This window comes from Oryctolagus cuniculus, chromosome X (genome assembly GCF_964237555.1).
Source record: "Oryctolagus cuniculus chromosome X, mOryCun1.1, whole genome shotgun sequence".
Classification (NCBI taxonomy): Eukaryota; Metazoa; Chordata; class Mammalia; order Lagomorpha; family Leporidae; genus Oryctolagus; species Oryctolagus cuniculus.
This window is the reverse complement of record NC_091453.1, coordinates 83,374,294-83,398,086: the sequence shown is the minus strand read 5'-3', so window position 1 is coordinate 83,398,086 and position 23,793 is coordinate 83,374,294. Positions and strand designations below refer to the sequence as shown.

General features: G+C 44.6%; 1 protein-coding gene across 10 annotated transcripts in view; it reads left to right on the top strand.

Moving 5' to 3' along the window:
- TMEM164 (transmembrane protein 164) overlaps positions 1 to 23,793 on the top strand; it is a 168,428-nt gene that overhangs the window by 101,124 nt on the left and 43,511 nt on the right. Inside the window, exon 7 of one of the 10 annotated variants that reach the window (XM_070066405.1) lies at positions 329 to 21,881. The exons of the other annotated variants lie outside the window; for them this stretch is intronic. Within the exon in view, the coding sequence (XP_069922506.1) occupies positions 329 to 411 (83 nt within the window). The 3' untranslated portion in view covers positions 412 to 21,881. Of the gene's footprint in view, positions 1 to 328; positions 21,882 to 23,793 lie in introns of those variants that run through there. 10 annotated transcript variants of the gene reach the window in all.

The following is a 23,793-nucleotide window of genomic DNA, read 5'->3' as shown; positions in this document are numbered from 1 at the left end:
GGAGAACCAGAAGGAATTCTGTACTCCTGGTTTTGGCCTGGACAAGCCCTGGTCATTAAGGCTATTTGGGGAGCAAATCAGCAGATGGAAAATTCACTCTCTCTCTCTTTCTCTCTCTTTCTCCCTATCCCTTTCTCCATCCCTCTCCCCTCCCTATCACTCTGCCTTTCAAATATATAAATCTTTTTTTTAAAAAAAGCTTGCAGTTTCTTTAGATAAGGAATAAATGCTTGAGAAGTTATGCCAGTATTCTAGTTGAAATTATGAAAAAGGCAAATCACAAGGTTGTTTGGGCTTAATTGTTTTTTTTTTTTTTTTTTTTTGACAGGTAGAGTGGACAGTGAGAGAGAGAGACAGAGAGAAAGGTCTTTCTTAGAACAGGTCTTCAAAGAAGGAGGTACCTTTCTCTGAAGGGAGGAGAGAACCTCCACTTTGACTATGACCTTGTCTAAACAAGATAAGAGTCGGAGAACTCAAGGGGCTTCCATAGCCTTGGAAACTCATGACTGGTGCATAGGGAGATTACTGATGCCATAAACAGGAGTGTCAATTTGTAAAGTCAACAACAGGAGTCACTGTGCACTTACTCCTCATGTAGGATCTCTGTCCTTAATTTGCTGTACATTGAGACTTAATGCTATAATGAGTACTCAAACAGTATATTTCGCTTTGTGTTTCTATGGGGGTGCAAACTGTTGAAATCTTTACTTAATGTATACTAACCTGATCTTCTGTAAAAAAAAAAAAAAAGAAGAAGAAATTATCAACTCCCAACTTGACTCTCACTGGGATTAAACATGACAATAGGTCTGATCTGATTTCATCATCATTTAAAAAAAATCATCTATTATTTTTCACTTTATGTTTCTGTGTGGGAGCAAACTGTTGAAATCCTTACTTAATGTATACTAAGCTGATCTTCTGTATATTAAATAATCGAAAATGAATCTTGATGTGAATGGAAGGGGAGAGGGAGTGGGAAAGGGGAGGGATGCGGGTGGGAGAGACGATATGGGGGGGAAGCCATTGTAATCCATAAGCCGTACTTTGGAAATTTATATTCATTAAATAAAAGTTAAAAAAAAAAAAAAGAAAGGTCTTTCTTTTGCTGTTGGTTCACCCTCCAATGGCAGCCGTGGCCGGCACACCGCGCTGATCCAAAGGCAGGAGCCAGGTGTCTCTCTTGGTCTCCCATGCAGGTGCAGGGCCCAAGCACTTGGGCCAACCTCCTCTGCACTCCCGGGCCATAGCAGAGAGCTGGCCTGGAAGAGGGGCAACCGGGACAGAATCCGGCATCCCGACTGGGACTAGAACCCGGTGTGCCGGTGCCGCAAGGTGGAGGATTAGCCTATTGAGCCATGGCACCGGCCTGTTTGGGCTTAATTTTTTTTTTCTTTTTTTTTGACAGGCAGAGTGGATAGTGAGAGAGAGAGAGACAGAGAGAAACGTCTTCCTTTTTGCCATTGGTTCACCCTCCAATGGCCGCCGCGGCCGGCGTGCTGTGCTGATCCGATAGCAGGAGCCAGGTGCTTCTCCTGGTCTCCCATGGGGTGCAGGGCCTAAGCACTTGGGCCATCCTCCACTGCCTTCCCGGGCCACATTAGAGAGCTGGCCTGGAAGAGGGGCAACCGGGACAGAATCCGGCGCCCCAACCAGGACTAGAACCCGGTGTGCCGGCGCCGCAAGGCGGAGGATTAGCCTAGTGAGCCGTGGCGCCGGCTGGGCTTAATTGTTAAATTGCAGTTGCTCTTCCAAGTTCCAAGAAATGGGAAGAGAATTAATATTAGAATTTATCTAGCCCATACAATTTGCTGGGTGATTTGCATATGTATTTTTATTGATTTCTCATAAGAACCCCATTTTACATATGAAGTAACAGAGATTCAGTGAGGTTAAGTGATTTGCTCAGTTACATGGTTTATTAGCTGACGGTAACCTTGTGTGCTTTGCACTCTTACACACAATTTCCTGGGAGTGATCGTTGGATCACAGTCCAGAAAGGCTGCACAGAGAAATAGAACCCAAACTGAATGTTGAAGGACAGTTAGAATGTGCATGCAAATTGCGGAGGGAGAAGGCAGTTCAAGCTAAGGGAATGCTCTGGCCTGAATGTAGGAAACAGGAAACTTAACATTCATATTTCTTTATTATAAATAATCCAAGTTTATAAAGAGAGAGAGATAGAGAGAGAGAAAATGAATGAATCTCATCTGCTGTTTTACTCCCCAGATGTTAGCCAGGTGCCTAAGCCAGGAGCCTGCAACTCAATCCAAGTCTCCTGAGTAGGTGGCAGGAGCCCAATTACTTGAGCCATCACTGCTGCCTCCCAAGGTCCGCATTAGCTGAAAGCTAGAGTCAGGAGCTAGAGCCACGTATCTAACACAGGCAGTCTGATATGGGGTGCATGTTAACTGGCTGAGGTTTTGAAGAACAAGGTGGGGAGTCATGGATTCCAGTTGTACATACATACATTACCGCTTACTTGGAAATCACTGAAAGACATCCCTGCTTGGTCCCTGCTGTCTGCTGCCGTGTCTTTAGCTTGTATAGTGTTTAGATTGGGTATATGTTTCCTGTCTTTGCAACCTCTGCTAGTAAGAATCCCTTTCATGTGGATGGGACTTTGCAACCAGGATAACTCTTTCACAGATATATCACTGCATTGTGGTTGTGAAGAAGATGGGCTCGGGTGGGCCCCTCCTAAGGGTGTGTATGTGTATAGGGGGTGGGGGGGGTTAAGGGGGGGTGTCACAGAGACCGAGGGATGAAGGAAGTGAGAAAGTGAGTGGAGAGAGAGAGTAAAAGGTAGGCTCAAAGAAGGAGGGAGGGAGACAGAGAGACAGAGAGAGAGGAGCCACCATTGTGGCACAGTGGATTAACGGATTGCCTGAAGTGCTGGCATCCCACATGAGCTCTGGTTCGAGCCCCCATTGCTCTGCTTCAGATCCAGCTCCCTGCTAATGTGCCTCAGAAAGCAGCAGAGGAGGGCCCAAGTGCTTGCACCACTGCCACACATGTCAGAGATCTGGATGGAGCTCCTGGCTCCTGCCTTCGGCTCGGCACAACCCAGGCTGTTGCAGCCATGTGGAGAGTGAACCAGAAGATGGAAGACCTCTCTCGCTCTCTCACTAACTACTTTTCAAGTAAATAAATAAATCTTTAAAGAGACAGAGTGAGAGAACAAACTTGGGCAAGTTACTTAATCTCTGTGGACCTCAGTTCTGTCATGTATAAAATGGTGGGAATCTAGTGCCTACCTCATAAAGCTTTTCTGAAAATTAAATTAGTGAATATGTATAAAGCCCATAGCACAGCACCCTTAGCTCTTAGTTAGTATATGATCCTCACCAAAACCCCCGAGGTGGCTATTAGTATCTTTATTTTACAGACTGAACTGTAGAATGTTTAAGTAACCGATTCAGGGGTACTCAGGAAGTGACAGAACTGATGAGAACTTTGGTCTTTCTGATACCAAAGGTCATGGTTTGCCATCTTCCTTGTTCCTAATTATTTAGATTGGTTTTCAAGGATTAAGTTAAATTAACTTCTTGTAATAAAGTCTAGACAAGATTTTAGAGCAATTTTCAGAGTCATTTTTACTTTCAGGTTTTTTTTTTTTTTTTTTGGTTACAAAAATAATATACACTCATTGAAAAACCAGATGAGCCTAAAGAAAAAGCTAAGTGTCTTTCTCTATCAACTCGCGCCAGGGGTAAATTTTGTCAATGGTTTGTGTCTTTCCATAGTTTTCTTTGGCTCATACATGCAGACAAACATTTTTATGTTTCTAGGGTTATTGGTTTTTTTCAGTTCAGATTTCCTATAACACTGGGATTGCACTATAAATAATGCCAATGTATTTTCCTTTGAGCCTAACACAAATATTAGACAGTGATCTCTTCAGGCATGGGTATAATACTTTTTTCTTTTCTTTATTTTAAAACTTATCTTTAAAATTTTGAATCAACGTGTATTATTTGCACAATTTTGAAGTATACAACATCTCATCACATATTCATAGCTTAAACTGACCATACCAGGCTCACAAAAATGCTTATAACCCTTTCTTTTCTGTAGTTTGGTTGAACTATATATATGTTCAGCCTATCCCCCAGGTTCCTTCTACTGTGTCATGACTATTCTCTCTTGGAGAAGAGTCTTTTGCTTTGTGCCTGCCCCCTGCAGGATACCCACAGCTAGAATAATTGAATTCCCCAGCTCACCTGAAACCTCTCCATTGCTCAGGGAAAACCTGGGCATCCCCCTCACCTATGTACTGAGATTTTGAGTGTGAAGATAAGAGGGAGTGATAGATGATATTTTTGCAGGTGGATTATTTTTTTCATTCACTAAAAATAATACTGTTTTCCTGATTACAACAAAAGAATGGAAAATTTGTGAAATACAGAAACACAGAGTTCAAAAAAATTCAGTGACCATCAGTACAAAGGTGGTTAGTTTTCCATACATTGAAAAAAATCGGGAGACTTTTGGCCTTCTTTGTCTTTATAAATCTATAAATGATTTCTTCGTGCGTGTGAGAGTGTGTGTGTGTGTGTGTGTGTTTGTATTTCATACTGGAAAAAAACAGAAAATATGGAAAAGTACCAGAATGAAGCTGAACTCATCAAGCAGTATCAACTATGAACGTTGTTTGCTGTATATTCTGGAAGTCTTTTTATTTCTGCACAGATGTTAAGAGTTAGAATAATATACTGGTTAAAGGTACTTATTTTGGAGCCAGCCTGTTGATGACTTTCTGGCTGGCCCCTTCTACCTATAGCCATGTGACCTTGTGTAAGGTGCCTAAGCTTTCTAACTTCATTTACCTTTTTCTGGTTTGTAAGTTTAAAAAACTTTATATATATATATATATATATATGTTTGTATATATATGTTTATATATATATATATATATATGTTTTCATTTGTTTATCTGATAGGTAGGTGGGCGGGAGTAGAGAAAAAGAACTATCTCCCACCAGTTCACTGCCCAAAATGCCCGTAGCTCCCAGGGCTGGGCAAGGCTGAAGCCAGGAGCCAGGAATTCAATCCAGGTCTCCCAGGTAGGTGGCAGGGATCCCAGTATTGAATCCACGCCTGCTACTTTCCAAGACGCACGTTTGTAGGAAGCTGGAGTCTAAAGCAGAGCCAGGAGTTAAACCCAGGCCCTCTGATGTGGGGATGCTGGCATCCTGTGTGGTGTTTTAACCCCTGCCCTGTCATTTTCTTATTTGGAGAATGGTGCTCAGTTGAATGGAGGTAATGTAGGGTACTCACTTACCTGAGAGCCTGGCATATAGTGAGTAATCACATGCTATTGTCACCAGTGCTGCTAATATTGTCTTCAACTTTGACAGGGGTTCCCACTGATGCACCCCATTTAAAAAAAATCCAGAGAGTTATTGTAGAGAGAGGGAGAGATGAGAGTTTGATATTTTCCATTCACTGGTTCACTGTTCAGATGGCTGCAATAGCCAAGGTGGGTCAGCCCAGGGTGTACTAGGGGCCAGGAGCTTCCTCCGGGTCTCACATGTCGGTGCAGAGGCCCAAGCACTTTGGGCCATCTTCCCCTGCTTTCCCAGATGCATTAGCAGAGAGCTGGACCGGAAGTGGAGCAGCCAGGACTTGAAATGACACCTAAACAGGATGTTGGCATTGCAGGCAGTGGCTTTACCCGCTGTGCCACAACAACCGGCCAGATACACCCTTTTTGATGTTAGTTGTCAGAGCTTTGACCCCAGCTCTCTGAGCTCTTCAATGTCCTGAAGGGGGCTTTGTTTCAAAATTAGCCTTGCTGAGTGAGATTAAAATTCCCTGGCAGGCTTTCTGGTCCACACTGACTAAAACCGCCTCTGTTTTTTGCATTTGAGTTCCAGACAGCCTGTTTGATTAGGGAACTGGCTAACCCCTTTGCCGTGTCCTCCCTCACCACGGACAACCTAGGCCTGCTCCGGTCGTGGTTGGGGTTTTTGACTAAAATGGAACATCCAGACCTTTTTGGGTTTGTCGGTAGGCCCAGGCCCCTCAGCCCGTTCAGTGAGTAACAGCAGTGGCTGAGTGAGTGAGTGTCGACAACAACGTATTTGCCTCCCACGCTTACTGATTGATTGTTGGCCTCGTTTCTGGCTTCCTAAAATGGGATTCGAAGGAGCAGCCTTTCACTGTCTTAAGCAGTGTCTTCCTCTGCATCTCGAGCCACTCAACCTCACGATGTTCCCTTGTGTGATTGAAACTATCTAGTAGATAATTTTCTTCCCTCCAGCCTGTGGACCACTGATTCTCAACCTGAGCTGCACAAGGAATCCCCAGACGCACTTTCAAAATATACCCACTTTTCAAAGCACCCCGGGCCACTGTTGTGGCACAGCGGATTAAGTTGCTGCTTGTGACTCCAGCATCCCATAACTGAGCCCTGGTTTGAGTCTAAGCTACTCTGTCTGATCCAGCTTCCTGTAGATACACTCTGGGAGACAGCAGGTGATGGATCAGGTACTTGGGACCCTGCCACTCATGTGGGAGAACCAGATGAAGTTTCTGACTCCTGGCTTCAGCCTGGCCCACATAAAATTCTGTTTTATAATTTTCACCATAAAGACTTTATACTTTTTGTTTAATTTCTTCCTTGGTATTGTAAACAGAATTATTTTCTTAATTTCACTTTTAGATTGTTTTTTGCTACTCTGTGGAAATACAGTTCATTTTCTGTACTGATCTTGTATCCTGTCACCTTTCAGAACTCACTGTAGTATTTTTTGTATATGGATTTCTTAGGATTTTCTAAATATAACATTATGTCATCTATGAATGGAGATAGTTCTACTTCCTCATTTCCAATCTGAATCCCTTTGATTTCTTTCCCCTGCTCAGTTGCCCTGTCTAGATCCTTCAGTATCATGTTGAAAAAAGTGGCAAGAGTGGACCTCACTGTCTCATTCCTCATCTACCGTGGGAGAAAGATACTCAGTCTTCCACCATTAAGTATGAGGTTAACTGTGGGTATTTGTTTTTTAAAAGATTTATTTATTTATTTGAAAGTTGGAGTTAGAGCGAGCAAGCGAGCAAGCATGAGTGAGCTTCCATCTGCTGGTTCACTCCCCAGATATCCCCAACAGCCAGGGCTGAGCAGGCCAAAGCCTGGAGCTCCATGCAGGTCTCCCACTTGGGTGGCAGGGCCATTCTCTGCTGCTTTCCCAGGCTATTAGCAAGGAGCTGGGAGGAGCCGGGTCTTGAACTGGCACCCATTATGGGATGCCAGTGTTGCAGGTGATGGCTTTACCTGCTATGCCACATTGCTGGCTCCAGCTGTGTGTGTGTGTGTGTGTGTGTGTGTTTTATAAGTGCCTTTATCAAGTTGAGGGAGTTCCTTCAGTCGTTTTTTAATTTAATTTCCACTGACTTATTTTAAGGTTAATTGATGCATAAAATTGTCCATATTTATGTGGTACCATGTGATGTTTCATGTATACAAGACGTAATGCCTTCAGTCATCTTGAATAAATATTTATGGTTTGAGGATTGAGGATATGAATGTTTCTTACTATGGAGGTGCTCAGTCAGAGTTTAGAATTGCTTGGGCGCTGGCACTGTGGCTCAATAGGCTAATCCTCCACCTGCGGCGCTGGTACACCGGGTTCTAGTCCCGGTTGGGGTGCCGAATTCTGTCCCGGTTGCCCCTCTTCCAGGCCAGCTCTCTGCTGTGGCCCGGGAGTGCAGTGGAGGATGGCCCAAGTCCTTGGGCCCTGCACCCGCATGGGAGACCAGGAGAAGTACCTGGCTCCTGGCTTTGGATCAGCGTGGTATGCCGGAGGGTGAACCAACGACAAAGGAAGACCTTTCTGTCTCTCTCTCTCTCACTGTCCACTCTGCCTGTCAAAAAAAAAAAAAAAAAAAAAGAATTGCTTGGTTGGGTAAAATGTCACTTTTCCCCAAAGGAGGCATTATGATGCCTCAGGGGTTCAGAATCATCTCTGTTCAAATTAACATATGGAAGCATATTTAAAAGAACAGTTGAAGCTTCCAGAATTTCAGTTAAATGCAGTGATACTGCATTGTTATCAGGGAATTACAAAGACATAAAGTGAAACTTCAGAGCTGGCATACAGCAGGAGATCAGTAAATGCTTACTGGATAACTGGTATACCTAGAGGAGGTGTGTTAGCTCAAACTGCCATAAGAAAATACTATAGACGGGGTGGCTTGAAAAACAGAAGTGTATTTCTTATCATCTGCAATCTGGAAGTCTGAGATCAGGATGCCTGCTTGGTGAGGGCCTTCTTTCTGGCTCCCACACAACTAACTTCTCTCTGTGGTCTCACACGGCAAGGTGTGAGAACAAGCTGTCTGCTATCCCTTCTATTTATTTATTTATTTATTTATTTATTTATTTGAAAGTCAGAATTACACAGAGAGAGGAGAGGCAGAGAGAGAGAGAGAGAGAGAGAGAGAGAGAGAGAGAGAGAGGTCTTCCATCTGATGGTTCACTCCCCAGTTGGCTGCAATGGCCGGAGCTGCACTGATCTGAAGCCAGGAGCCAGGAGCATCATCTGGGTCTCCGAGGTGGGTGCAGGGGCCCAAGGATTTGGGCCATCTTTCTACTGCTTTCCCAGGCCATAGCAGAGAGCTGGATCGGAAATGGAGCAGCCAGGACCTGAACCAGTCCCCGTATGGGATGCCGGCGCTTCAGGCCAGGGCGTTAACCCGCTGCACCACAGCACCAGCCCCTGCTATCCCTTCTTGTAAGGCAGCTAATCCCATCATATGGGCCTCACCCTAGACTTCCTACCCTAATTTCCAAAACCTCAACTCCTAATACCCCCACATTGGAAGGTGGGACTTTGACATATAATTTGGGGTTGGGGGCACAGCATAGACATTCAGTACATGACAGTAGGCTAGAATGCTACACCTGGCAGGTGTAGCACAGCAGTTTTGAAATTTTAAGATTCATTACAATTAAGGGACAGAATAGAGGTCACAATTAGATATTTATGATGATAGCCACCTTGAGTTGAGGGCTTACTTTTCTGCATAGAACTCATCTGTGTTCACTGCTTTCTTTATCTCGGTTAATCTGCACAGCCATGGAAGGTAGTGATCTCTATAGAGGAGGAAACTAGGACCCAAAGAGGTTAAGTCATTGATCTTAGAGCCTTCAGCTAGTGAATGGCCACACTGCACCATAGAAGCTATGTTTCTGCAGGACCCCACCTTCCTCATTGTACCCCTGGGGCTTTGTAACTCAAAGTGGGAGCTTGTTAGAAATTCAGAATCTTGGGCTTCATCCAAGACCTACAGAATGAGACTCTGCATTTTCCCAAGACCTCCTAGGGATTGATATGCAAGTGAAAGTTTGAGAAGGGCTAGAAAACAAGATTTAGAAAAATCAAAGTGAGCAATTCAGATGGTAAGGCCCAGAAAGGGGAAAAGAGCAGCCTTAGGTCACATTGCCAGTGAGTGGCAGATCTGACACCAAGACAGGTGCTCTTTCCACATCCTCTGTTGCCTGAGTGCTGCATGTGATGGCCTTGCTTAGCTGCAGCTCTTAAGAGGAGACTGAAGGGTGTAGTGTAGCAACTGAACTTTGCCCGGTCTCCTCAACTGTGAAACAGGGGTAATAATATTATATACACGGTAGCTGTTGTCAGCGTTTGATGCACTGGTGCTTTATTGCATGGTCACTGAGAAGGGTAATGCAGTGTTGGGTCGTGTGGACACAAGAGGGACATACAGAGCTCCACAATAGCAACGCTGTCCTGCCAGCCTCCCCGTTTGTCCCACAGACCTAGGACCTTGAGGGAAGGCGCTAGAGGCTTTAAGATAAACTGAAAGTTAGAAAGCCAAGGCATGACACATAGCAGTGAGTGCTCAGTAAAGATTAACTAAGATTATTATTTATTATTAGCAACACTGTAAATTACTGGAGTTGCTATGAAGGTGCCTTTGAGAATGGTTTTGACTTGGAATTGAGAAGCAGATTTGGAACCCAATAAAAGATCCTTGGAAAAAATAAAAATGAACAGCCACAAACTTCCCAAGTGGCCCAAAACGCTATGAAAGATCACTGCTAGCAACTGGGAAGTGGAGCTAGAAATGATAGGGTGCTTGTAATTTCTCTCCACTGCAGGTAACTGATTTCCTCCCATAGTTCCTGTTCATTGTGGTAGTAGAGTGTGCATATTGGACAGTTGTGCTTCTCCTGGGCCAACTATTCAGGGCAGGAAGGCTGTTGCAATGGAAGGGCTGCGGGCCCCCAGATTCCTGGCTTGGGAGAGGAAGCCGCAGGTCCCCTGTGTGCTCATGGGCTTAAAGCCCCATCTTGTGGGGAATGCCCTGAGCAACTGTGCACCTGGGCTTGGAGTGTGGGCCATGAGGCAGGCTCATTGTGTTGTGCTGTCCTTAGAAACGTTCCCCTTGCTCAGGGATGGGTTTGCTGTCTGCCTCCTGATTCAGCCATCAGCTGGAAACTTTTTAATAAAAAGAAAACCCAAAGGAGAAATGACATGGTATCTGAATTTAACCCGAAGTGAGAGAACACCAGATGTTGCATTATGTCTGAAGGTTCAAGGGAGGAAAAGCAATTAGCAGCTGCTACTGATTTAGCAAGAGACACCTGCTAAATGAAAATCTGTAAAATTGGCCAGCCTTGGCATCACAAGTGCCTACATGGCTTCTTGGGCATTTCTGGGAGTTGTAAATTATGTGGGCTCCAAATGGCACTGGGGGGCTCTAAAGAAGCTGAATATGCTCATCTAGACCAGGAGAGTGTTCTCTTAAGATGGCAGCAATTCAGAGCAAATGGAGAGGAAGAAAGGAGAATGAGTATTCTGGAAGCTGCCTGATTACTCTGCTTCTGGCCTGGCTCCCAGGCTGTCCTCTCAGGGCTATGCCCTAGAGGCAGAAGGGCTGCCAGAACGGTGGGGGATTCCTGCCTCCCCTCCCCTGCTGATGCACAGCGCATCTGTCCTCTCTACCAAGGGCAGTGAGTCTCAAAGCAGCAGGAAAACTGAGCTCTGAACTCAAGGCAGCTCCTGCCCTGGGGCAGTTACAGACTTGGCTTCAGCAGCCATGTGGGCATCGTTTGTTGAGTTAGGCATCCATGAAGAAAGGCTTTAGGGATCTTCAGGGTGAGGGTGTGTGTGTGTGTGTGTGTGTATGGGTTCATTGGGGAGGAGGACACAAGTTTCTGCAGGGAGTGGGGTGTTCCAGATATGACTAATGGGGAAAAAAGTCAATGTGTAGGTCATCTAGATGATGTTGAAATCATTGGGCAACGCCCATTTGTGCCTCATACCCCATTCACCATATGTAAGTGTTGTTTCTTAGTCTTCAAAGTAGGCCAAAGGTCAGTAACTTGGAGCAAAGGGATAAACTGTGTTCTGTTTCTAGTCTTGAGCAAGGGAATGGCAGTATTCCTTGTGGACCAGGGGCCAGGGGGTGCTGTGGGCAGATGCATGGCTGGAGCTGTCTTGAGAAAAACTGCCTGCAGCCTTATCTGGCAAGGTGTTTTAGTGTGGGTAAACACTAAACTCAGGGCCAGCGCTGTGGCATATTGGGTAAAGCCGCCGCCTGCAGTGCCAGCATCCCATATGGGCGCTGGTTTGAGTCCCAGCTGCTCTACTTCTGATCCAGCTCTCTGATATGGCCTGGGAAAGCAGTAGAAGATGGCCGTAAGTCCTTGGGCTCCTGCACCCGCGTGGGAGCCCCAGAGGAAACTCCTGGCTCCTGGCTTCAGATCGGCACAGTTCTGACTGTTGCAGCCATCTGGGGAGTGAACCATCGGATGGTTCACTCTTTCTCTTTCTCTCTGCTTCTCCTTCTCTCTCTGTGTAACTTTAACTTTCAAATAAATAAATAAATCTTAAAAAAAAAAGATAATTTCTAGTTCAGTTGTGGAACCAAGAGAAGATTCTTTTTGTCCTTTAACTAAATAGGCCCTTAAGTAAGAATAATCATGGCAGATATGTTTTAATTTCGCTTCCTCTGCTTGACAGTGCCAGAGCAGTTGGAAAAAGGAACATTGAGTTAAGGGTAGAGGAGGAGCTCAGGTCCCCAGCTCGAATTGAGGGAGATGCACCATGCCTGGTCAGGGGAGAGAGCATACCTTTTGATTAGTTCCAACAAGTTGAATAATACCAGGTTGCCAACTGAAAGAGTGTCAGGTCCTTTGTGATTGGATGCAGCACACTAGGTACACTCATGGCTCTTATTTTTTTTAAAGATTTTATTATTTTATTTGAGAGATAGTTACAGACAGTGAGAGGCAGAGAGAGAGAGAGAGAGAGAGAGAGAGAGAGGTCTTCCATCTGCTGGTTCACTCCCCAGATGGCCGCAACGGCCAGAGCTGTGCTGATCCAAGGCCAGGAGCCAGGAGCGTCTTCCAGGTCTCCCAAGCATTTGGGCCATCTTCCACTGCTTTCCCAGGCCATAACAGAGAGCTGGATTGGAAGTGGAGCAGCCGGGACTCGAACCAGCATCCATATGGGATGCCGGGGCCACAGGCGGAGGATTAACTTACTGCACCACAGGGCCAGCCCTCTCATGGCTCTTATTAAAGCAACATTCACAGTCTAAGCTTCACATCCACTAAAGGTATGTTCCCATTACACTCTTCTTACATTTATTATGTATTCAAAAGGCAAAATGACTGAGAGGGAGAGACTGAGAGAAAATCTTTCATCTACTGGTTCACTCTTCAAATGGCCACAACAGCAAGAGCTGGGCAAAGCCAAAGCCAGAAGCTGGGAACTTCATCCCAGTTTCCCATGTGAGTGGCAGGGGCCCAAGTACTTGGACTGTCCTCCACTGTCTTCTCAGGGTATGCATTAGCAGGGAGCTAGTCAGAAGCAGAGTGGCTGGGACTCAAACTGGCACTCATATGGGATGCTGGTGTCACTGGTAGCATCTTAAGCTGCCGTGCCACAGTGCCAGTCCTTTCTATTACAGTCTTAATAATTCACTGGCATGGGTGCCAACTTTAAAATGATCTCTCAACCACAGAATAGCTTTTTTATTTTTCTCTTTGAAACCAAAGACATGTAGGTCTCAACTCACTTGAGGAATAATGTGCTGGCTAAAGGGAGAATGCCCCTTCATTCAGTAAGGTGGCCTATGCGTGGAAGTGCCAGGCCTTACGGAAGGGATGTTTTCTGGGGACCTCATAATTGAAGGAGGTTGGGTAGGGCCTGAGACTCTACTCATTCCCAATTCCAGCACACATAAAAGAGCCTGCATCTCAGCACAGGTATGCTTGCTGTGTGCCATTTGGACTGACACATTTGGGTACAGATTTTAAGTATCAGTTTAGAGTGTTTTGTCTTTTTCTATTCCTTCTAGATTCCCCCTCCCTCATTGATTGGATATTTCCTTCTCATTCCACTTGCCCCCCCTTCTGTAGAATTACACATGCTTATAGTTGTTATTGTTTTAATGATTATCATATCAATTTTAACATAAATACCCGAATCCAGAGTCAATCAGTATCCTTCTTTTCCCCTCAAATAATACAAGGACCTTACAGCATTTTGCTGATTAACAGCTTTATTTTGATATGTCACATAAAAAAATTCACACCTTTAAATACACAGTAGAATGCTTTTTAATATATTCACAGCATTATGTAACCATCACCATAATAAGTTTTAGAATGATTTTGTCAGCCTAAAAGAAGCCTGTACCCTATAGCTGTCATTTCCCTGTCTTTCTACAGGCCTCCACAGCCCTAAGCTGCAACCGATCTCATCTGTCTCTCTCTGTTGATCTGTTCTATAAATTTCATCGCAATGGAATTTTATAATATTTTTCTTTTTTGTATCAGACTTTTTTTACTTAGCATAGTGGTTTCAAGGAACATCTGTGTTGCAGAATCTATTAGCACTTCATTCCTTTTTATTTATTAGTGTTCAACTGTATGGATATATAATCATTCATCAGTTGATGGACATTTGGATTTAACTTTGAGCATATCCCCAGGAGATTTACCTGTTAGAAAATGTAATTTTCCATGGAAAATGGAATTAAAAGATAGCATTATTTTCCATTAATTTTTTGAAGATCTTTTGTATATTTTGTGGACTAGGGGTGTAGCCACTCTTCTGTGTGTGGGTTTTATAACATTTAATCCACTACCCTCCATTTCTGTACTTATGTGGCATATAGTTTCATTTTGTATTGTTTCAGCTTTTCTTTTAAAAATAATATGAAACTTTATTAAGTTTCTTTCCTGTTTACTTACACGTTTATCACTTTTCTTGCTCACCATTTTTTGTTTCATCTTAGATTTCCATCTGGCATTAGTTTACTGTTCTTGGAAGTATATCCTTTAGAATTCTCTTTAGTGATGATCTACTGGTCTTGGTTTTTCTTTTTGTCTTTTTTTAGGACTTATTTTTAGTTATTTGAAAGATATACAGCGTGTGTGTGTGTGTGTGAGAGAGAGAGAGAGAGAGAGAGAAATTTCATCTGCTGGTTCACTCCCTAAATGGATGCAACAGCTGGAGCTGGGCCAATCTGAAGCCAGGATCCAGGAGCCAAGAGCTTCTTCCGGGTCTCCCATGCAGGTGCAGGGGCTCAGGCACTTGGGCCATCTTCACTGCTTTGCCAGGCCATAGGAGAGAGCTGGATCAGAAGAGGAGCAGACAGAACACAAACTAGCAGCCGTATGGGATGCAGGCGCCACAGGTGGAGGCTTAGCCTACTACACCACAGCGCTGGCCCCTGGAAAATCTCTTTAAAAATAAGATATTTTATTACCAGAAATGAATGTCTGGGTCTTGTTTTCTAACTCTTATGGATGTATCCTTACTCTCAGGGACAGACAGGAGGACATTTTGATTCTCTCACTGGTTGTCAGTCCTCTACTGAAATGTCTCTAAATAAGTGGATGAGTACATACTACATCTCTAATCTTTTGAGAAATCAGAAAGCCCATTTAGCCCATTTACCCAAACCTTGATAGTAGTGGCTTTGAGCCCTTGAAACATGGATTGAAATCATATTTTAATTTCTGAGCCCTTCTAAACCCTAGAAGTCATCATTTGGGGTGAGATGAATAATAAGACTATAAGGTATATGAAGGCAGTGGCCATTTGTATCTTGTTCATTATAGTTGGTACATAATACATATTTATGGAGTGAATAAATTAATGAATTGATGTCTGAAAGGTTGTGTAGGTAGATTACAGGGTTGATCAGTTCCTATGGCAAAATAGAATATCCCAGGTCTAGGCTCCCATGGTGGGGGTGGAGGAGAAAGAATATCTCACTAGCAGGGGTTCAAGCTATCATGTATTTGGTCATTTGTAAATCAATTTTCCAAGTTAGAGTTTCCCTCTATACCATAAAGGGATTCAGTACACATCAAAGTAATGTAGATCAGTGGTTAAGAGCATGTCCTCTGGAGTCAGATCACCTAGTTTCCATCCTGGCTGTGTAAGTAACCTTGGGCCAGGTACTTAACCTCACTGTGTCTCAGTCTCCTTAGGTGTAAAAGGGGGAATTCTAGAACCTACCTAATAGAATTGTTGTAGGAATTAGTTAATACTCATCAAGTACTTAGGACAAGTGCTTAGTTAGGACAATTTGCCTGTCAGAGTAGTGCTATATGCTAGCCATTATTAATTATTATTACTGTTATCATTGTCTTTTTGCTGTTTTGAACACTAGTTATATCATTATCTTTAACAATATATCTTCCTGGGAGCTGCTTGCCATTTTTATGTGAAAACCTGCTGGGGCTGGGCTTTTCATACCTACCACCTAAGAGATTTGGATCCTGCCCAAATATAGTGTTTCTCCAAGTATGGGTTGAACAACCCTGCATGTGACTTTTCTTTGGGAACTTTATTAAAATGCAGATTTCTGGGCTCCATTCTAGTATTCCGAAGAAGGTTCTTTCTCTAAAATATCTATAATGAAAATAGTTTGCACATTTTCCCTGTGTTGGGTTAGTTAGGAACTGCTGCAGGTCTAAGTTTCCTATCCTTCCATGCAGATGGAGAATCTAGGAGCAGGCTTGGATTCTGGGAAGAGATAGAAAAAGGAAGAGTTAAACAGAAAAGAAAAAAAAGAAGGAGAAAGACAAGCAAGCAAAGTCTACTCATGTTGGGAGCTGGTCAAGTACCATCTATCTCTGGTAGCCTCAAGGAATATGTGACATGTGCTTTCCCTTGATTTAGGGATTTGTGAATCCAGTTTATAGCAGAGGTCATGAGGCTTGCTAGGGGAAAATTTTGGAGGTACCAGGTCAAGGAGCCCTGCATCTCAAATGACTGCCTGGCCCACTGGATGCCTTTAAGCTTTGGCCTCCTGGGAGTAGAAGATTAACCAGACTCCCTGCTGCTTAGCTGGTTGTGTGGTAAGGGGCAAGCTGAGTGCCCTTGAGCTGTTTGGACTGGGCGGAGAGCCAAATCTCAGAGGCTTTTGTCCTTGTCTTTACTCTAGTGCTAGTGTAAGTATCAAACCATCTCATGCTCAAGTCCTTTAAAATATGCATGGAGAAGGGCCAGCATTATGGCTTAGCAGGTAATGCCACCACCTGCCACACCAGCATCCCATAATGGGCAACTGGTTCATGTCTGAGCTGCTCCAGTTCTGATCCAGCTCCCTGCTAATGGCCTGGGAAAAGCAGCAGCAGATGGCCCAAGTGCATGGGCCCCTGCCATCCATGTGGTTGACTGGGATGAAGTTCCTGGCTCCTGGCTTTGTCCTGGCCCAACACTGGCCATTGTGGCCATCTAGGGAGTGAACCAGGGGATGGAAGATCTCTCTCTCTCTGTGTCTCTTCCTTCCTCTCCCTCTCTCTGTAACTCTAACTTTCAAAATAAATAAAATATGGGTGAAGGGTACCACAGGCTGCCTGGGCTCATGGAGAATTGGGAGTTTAGTACCTTTCCTTACCTACTTCCCATTCTACATAGCTGATATTGTGTAGAATCTGTAACTCAAAGCAGGGAAGAAGGACACCTCGGTCCTGCTCATGGTGAAAGAGGCCTTCACCGAGTGCCCTGGGCCACCACCTAAGCACCAAGGGCAGCCCTGGGTAAGTCAGTCTGCAGGTACCCTTTGGCCTCCACACCCAAGCTGATTGTCTTTCAACTTGCAGCTGCCCTGGATCCTCTGTGGGCCTTTTGAACCATGTCTGTCATTAGCCTTTCCTCTGAGTTCTGTGGAGAGAGCTGTACAAATATTTACTTTCTCTCCTTGAGTTAAAAAGGTCAAATAATTTCAGGGCTGGACTTCTGTAGTGCTGAAGTAGCTTCTTGTGTACTTAAAAGCTCTTGGCTTCTTCTACATGGAATTCGACCTGCAGCTCAATTTGAAGAACTGGTAAATCTGGATTTTGTGAATTCAGAGGGCCCTGGCTCCACCTTGATGGCTAGGTAGTGCCTGTGTCATGGTAGCTAGGTAGGGCAAAGCCTGCGGGTTTAATGGTAAACCCTATGTCTTTTCCAACAGGGATGTGAAACAGACCATAGCGGTTAAGATTATGTATTCTAGAGCCAGGTTCCTTTTACTAAGCCTTAAGACCATGGACAAGTTATTTAATTGAACTGCTACTCTTCTTTCTTTTCAAATGGTGCTTGAGTAGACACAATTGGGCTAATCAAATTATCACCTTTTACTTATCATATTCCACCACCAGGTCCTACCTGACCTGCTTTAATTTTATTTATATGTATGTTTATATGTTTCTTTATTGCAAACGACTGTGAACCCCACCAAAGAACTACCTAGATTGATAATAACTTAGGTCTGCCTATGTGCTTCCCCCAGTCCTGCTCTCTCCCTCCTTCCCTCCCCAGGCAGAAGCTTTAGCCTGAATTGTGGTTATTATTCTTTTGCTCTATTTAACAATTTGTATTTTCTTTTCTATTTTAAATATTTATTTATTTTTATTTGAAAAGGAAAAAAAAAGAGACATCCAGAGAGAAAATGAAATTCGATCCACTTGTTCACTCCCCAGAAATGCCCACAACAAAACCAGAGCCAGGAGCCCAGAGCTCATGGTTGGCAGAAACCCAGCCACTTGAGCCATCCTCTGTTGCCTCCAAGGGGACACATTAGCAGGAAGCTGAAGTGGGAGCAGAGCCGAGACTCAAATCCAAGTACTCTGATACGGCATGTGGGTTTCCCATGCAACATCTTAACCATTGCACTAAATGGCCACTCCCTTTTAGCTCTTTTTAATAAATGATTTTACCTCTCTCTGTCTTGTATGCATGGATATATCTATGTACGTTGGCTCTATTCTCATAGACACATATTTCTAAGGAAGCTATTACTTAGTTGTACTTTGTCCCTTATGAAAAGGATTTGATGTTGTATGGCATCTTCAGGGACTTGTTTGTTCTATGGAATGCTATGTTAGTATTAGTTCTTCCTGTCAAGTGTAACAATTTCACTGTGGTGTAGCATTCTGTTCTGTAAATACACCACAGGGTCTTTCTCTGTTCTCCTTGGAATGGGCCTTTGGTCGTTTTTCCTATTTTGCTATTATGCAAACAAAAACAAAAACAAAAACAAAAAACCTCCTTGTGTCTCAGTCTCTTGATCTTAAAATGGGGGAAAAATAACAGGAACTACCTCATAAAATTGAAATGAAGATAGAAGGAGCTGATAGCTATCCAGTATTTGGGCCAGGGCCTGGCTCATAGCATATGGTTGGTCACTGTATTAGTTTCCTAGGGCTGTCATGACAGATATCACAGACGCAGGGGCTTCACCAGCATCCATGTATTTGCTCATAGTTATGGAGGCCAGAAGTGTAAGATTAGAGGTGGTTTCTTCTGAGATTGTCTCTGTCACACTTGTCAGTGGCCATCTTCTTTGCGTGTTTTCCTGTGGTCTTATACCTCTGGCTATGTCCTAATCTTATTTTCCTATAAGGACATTGGTCATATTGGATTAGGGTTTACCTGTATGACCTCATGTTACCTATCAGTCACATTCTGATTTTTCTGGGGGTTAGGACTTCAATATTTGAATTTTGAAGGACATAATTCAGCCCATAAGAGTCTGTAGTAGCCACTAGGAGCATCATTCTCTTCATCATTCTCATTCTCTTCATTAAAGCTCAGAAAATGACATGTCCCCTAAGAGTACTCAAATCTTAGCTACAATCACCATCCTCCTCCCCTTCCTTATCAGGTGATCAAAGCCCAGAACTTCTCTTCTTGCCTTTTCAGAAATGACTTTTGTTTCCAGGAACAGTGCTTGAGACTGGCACTATGTGATTTCCCAGCAGGACAGGCAGCAGCTCCTCAGTCCATGAGAGGTGGAAGAAGAGGAGCTAGGAAATTGCATTTTCCTCTTGGTTGAAGCCAACAGCTAAGTGTGACCGTGCACAAAATGGAGTGGCTGACAGGCCTGAAGTTGCCACGCAGTAAGATTCTATGGGCTTGTCTGAACACGACAGGAAAGTCTGGGTTGCTCCCATCTTTTATTACCAGGAATGATATTGCCTACTAGCTGTACCACTGGAGCAAAAAATATCCTTCATGGACTCCACATGTTTTGCCAGCCACTTGACAACTACAACTTTGTTCTCCTGCTCTCTCCAGGACTCTGAGCACCAAGGAGGAAGTTGAGAGTAGCCGTGACAGGGTTGGGACGCCAAAAGAAAGGACCAGTACACCCCCTCCTTCCATATACCCCCCATATCTGCACATCAGAGAGGGCCAAGTGGGTGTTAAAGCAGGAAGGTCTGGTGACTGCTCAGACGCGTTTGGGGACATAAGGGATTTTGCTAGCAATGGTCAGCGGATTGCAGGGAATGGATTTAATTGAACTGGGCAGGGGTAGGTGATGGCATAGATTAGGGGATGTACAGAGCCATGCAGGGATTAGAGCTCAGGTGCTGGAAGGTGACCCAGGGATCTTGGATTTCTTACAGTGATGGAAGTATACAGGGATGTAGGGCACGGTGTGATCCGCGGTCTCCATGGCAGAGTATGTTGCTACAGGGTTGTCAGGGTTGTGCCCTGGGAGGAAGGAAGTTGGGAATCCCACCACAGGCAGTCTGTGCACTTAATGTTTCAGACAATCAAACTCCAGAGGCCTGAAGCATTTTGTCACTCTGCTCTTCTGATTCTAAAAAGGATGTTGACTTGAATGTGAAAAGAAAGTTAATGACCTGTGTAGCATAAAACATTTTCCTTTCTTTTGACTTTCAGTTGCATCCATGTGGGCCTTTTTGCCAGTAGCCTCAGGATTCTAACAGCAGAGAAAGAACCAGGCTGTGTATGTGACGGTGGAGGCCCAGGTTTGAGTTCTGTAAGGTAGAACTCAATTAAGCCAGTGCAGCTTCTGCAGGGGAAACGATGGCATTTCAACGATATTGTTTGTAAAATAGGGAAAAGAGGGTCAGGGAGGCTTGGTGAGCAAGTTCCTGGAACGCAGCCCAGACTCAGTAGAGGAACCACCTCTTTTCTTCCTCATTGCTAAATGCCCTTTGCCCTCATCCCCGTGCCTGGAGCTGCTGCTCTGGATATTACCTAACCTCTCTGCTTTAGGTTTATTTTTTGTTTGTTTTGATCTGTCAAATGAGGATGATCTTATCCCCCAATTCACAGGGCAGTTTTAATAATTAAATGAGCTCGCATGTGAAAAAGTATTTAACGGTTCAGGAGTATAAAATAAGTACTTAATAAATGTTATTTGGGCCAGTGCCGCAGCTCACTAGGCTAATCCTCCGCCTTGTGGCGCCGGCACACCAGATTATAGTCCCTGAGGGGGCGCCAGATTCGGTCCCGGTCGCTCCTCTTCCAGTCCAGCTCTCTGCTGTGGCTCGGGAGTACAGTGGAGGATGGCCCAAGTGCTTGAGCCCTGCACCCCATGGGAGACCAGGATAAGCACCTGGCTCCTGGATTTGGATCAGTGGTGCACCGGCCGCAGTGGCCATTGGGGGGTGAACCAACGGTAAAAGGAAGACCTTTCTCTTTGTCTCTCTCTCTCTCACTGTCCACTCTGCCTGTCAAAAAAAATGTTATTTGCTTTAAATGGCAGCTGCTATTCAGTTCCCTTCTTTTCATTAATATGAGGGCACATCAAAGGTTCTTGGAAATGGAATTAAGGCCTGCACCGTGGCTCAATAGGCTAATCCTCCGCCTTGAGGTGCCGGCACACCGGGTTCTAGTCCCTGTCGGGGCGCCGGATTCTTTCCCAGTTGCCCCTCTTCCAGGCCAGTTTTCTGCTATGGCCCGGGAGTGCAGTGGAGGATGGCCCAAGTGCTTGGGCCCTGCACCCCATGGGAGACCAGGAGAAGCACCTGGCTCCTGCCATCGGATCAGCGCGGTGCACCGCGCTGGCCGCGGCGGCCATTGGAGGGTGAACCAACGGCAAAGGAAGACCTTTCTCTCTGTCACTCTCTCTCACTGTCCACTCTGCCTGTCAAAAAAAAAAAAAAAAGGAATTAAAAGAGAAGTTTATTTTGGTGCAAAAAGTTTGTAATCCATGCATTCAAAGTGTCTTCAAAAACTTCATGGAAAGTGTGTGTTATGAAAATGATGCATGGAGGCCGGCACTGTGGCTCACTAGGCTAATCCTCCACCTGAGGCGCCCACACACCGGGTTCTAGTCCCGGTTGGGGCGCCAGATTCTGTCCAGGTTGCCCCTCTTCCCGTCCATCTCTCTGCTGTGGCCTGGGAGTGCAGTGGAGGATGGCCCAAATCCTTGGGCCCTGCACCCCATGGGAGACCAGGAGGAAGTGCCTGGCTCCTGGCTTCGGATCAACGTGGTGTGCTGGCCGCAGCGCGCCAGCCGCAGTGGCAATTGGAGGGTTAACCAACGGCAAAGGAAGACCTTTCTCTCTGTCTCTCTCTCTCACTGTCCACTCTGCCTGTCAAAAAGAAAGAAAGAAAGAAAGAAAGGAAGGAAGGAAGGAAGGAAGGAAGGAAGGAAGGAAGGAAGGAAGGAAGGAAGGAAGGAAGGAAGGAAGGAAAGAAAGAAAGAAAATGATGCATGGACTAAACATTTTTTACATGCAAACAAACATATCTTTTATCCATTTTTCCATGAATTATTTGAAGTACCCTCATGTGTTTCTTTGCCTCCTCTTTTACCTGTTTCTTCCCTTCCTCTCCCTCTTTTCCCACACATCTTCCTTGGCCCATTTCCTGTTTCCTCTCCCTGGCCCTGGTTACCTGATAGCACCTGCACATAGTTTTACACTCTTTAAAGCCCTCCCAAGGTAGGAAACTCCTGGGATAGGGTTGAGCTCACACTCAGAGCAAGGGAACTCTGGTTGGGGGCAGTCTCTTCATTACTCCAACTGAGGTCCATGGCCCAGGTGGCTACCAAGGGGTGTTGGGTCAGAGACAAGGGGCTTACAAGCTGGGAAATCTGTATGGCAGAGCAAGCTGGGCCATTGTGTCATGTGGGACTGGGGTGACAGTGTGAAGAGCAGGCTGTGAAGCTGAAGGTCGTTCAGAGTGGAGCTGAGCCGAGTCACTCTGTGGAGGGACAAGCGAGGACATGTGCTAGTCCTATTGTTGCTCCTGCTACTGATACCACTGTTACTGTTCTTATTAATACTTACAGTGGCTCCTTCCCATTGAGCATTTCCTGTGTGTTGGGCTTTTGTGGTGGAGAAGATTGCAGGGGGTAGTAGAATAGAGTTGACCGTCTGTATCCAGGGGATCTGTCAATATCTGGAGATGCATTGCAGTTGAAAAAAACATTTGAGAAATATGCATCTTGTACTGAAGATGTACAGACTTCCTTCTTTGTCATTATTCCCTAAATAATACAGTCTAACAACTATTTGTGTAGCACTTATGTTATATAGGGTATTATAAGTAATGATTTAAAGTATAGGAGAGGATATGCTTGGGTTATATATGCAAATACAGTGCTATTTTATACAAGGGACTTGAGGATCTGCAGGGGCTCCTGAAACCAGTCTTGTATGAATAATGATGGATGGCTATATACTGGCTAAGGCTAAAAATTCTACAACCAGACTGCTTGGATATTTTTACTTTTTTTGTTTGTTAGACTTTTTTCATGTTAATGTGATATCAATACAAAGAAAACAGATTCAATGTAGTTCATATATAGAATTTTAAGAGTATCATGATATTCCTTCTCTCTCTTTCTTAACTTTTGATATAACATTATCTGGATTAAAATTATTTATGCATTTAATTACTAGAGGGAGAGCAAGAACACATGTACTAGCTATCTCCCATTTACTGGTTCTCTCCCCAAATGCCCACAAATAGCCAGGGCTAGACTGGGGCCAAAACCAAGACCTGAGAACACAATCCAGTTCTCCCACACTAATGGCAGGAACCCAAGCGCTTAAGCCATTCCCACTGCTTCCCAGGGGCTGCACTTGCATTGGCAGGAAGCTGGAGTCAGGAGCCAGAGCTGGGAACTGAATGCAGGTACTCTGCAGTGAGACGTGGGCATCTTAATTGCTACACTAAACCGCGACTCCAGGGTGCTTGGATATGAATCCTGGCTGTGTCACGGAATGGGTTGCGGATCCCACAGGTCATCTAACCTCTCTGTGCCTCCATTTCTTATCTCTAAAATAGAGCTAATCAAAACGGTACATTTCTTGGGAGGAATGGTTTGAATTAATCGTTTACAAAATGCTTAGAGTACTTCCTGGCACGTTAGAAGTATGCTGTGAGTGTTTGTTATGTAACAACATATTTTCACATATTTTCTCTTTGCCAAAATGGAGGGAAGAGGTTTAGTGACTTACTCTAGGCCACAGGGCTGGTTAAGCAGCCAAGTCAAATGTAGAGGACAGATCTGACAGACTCCGAGTCCTTGCTTGCAACCAGA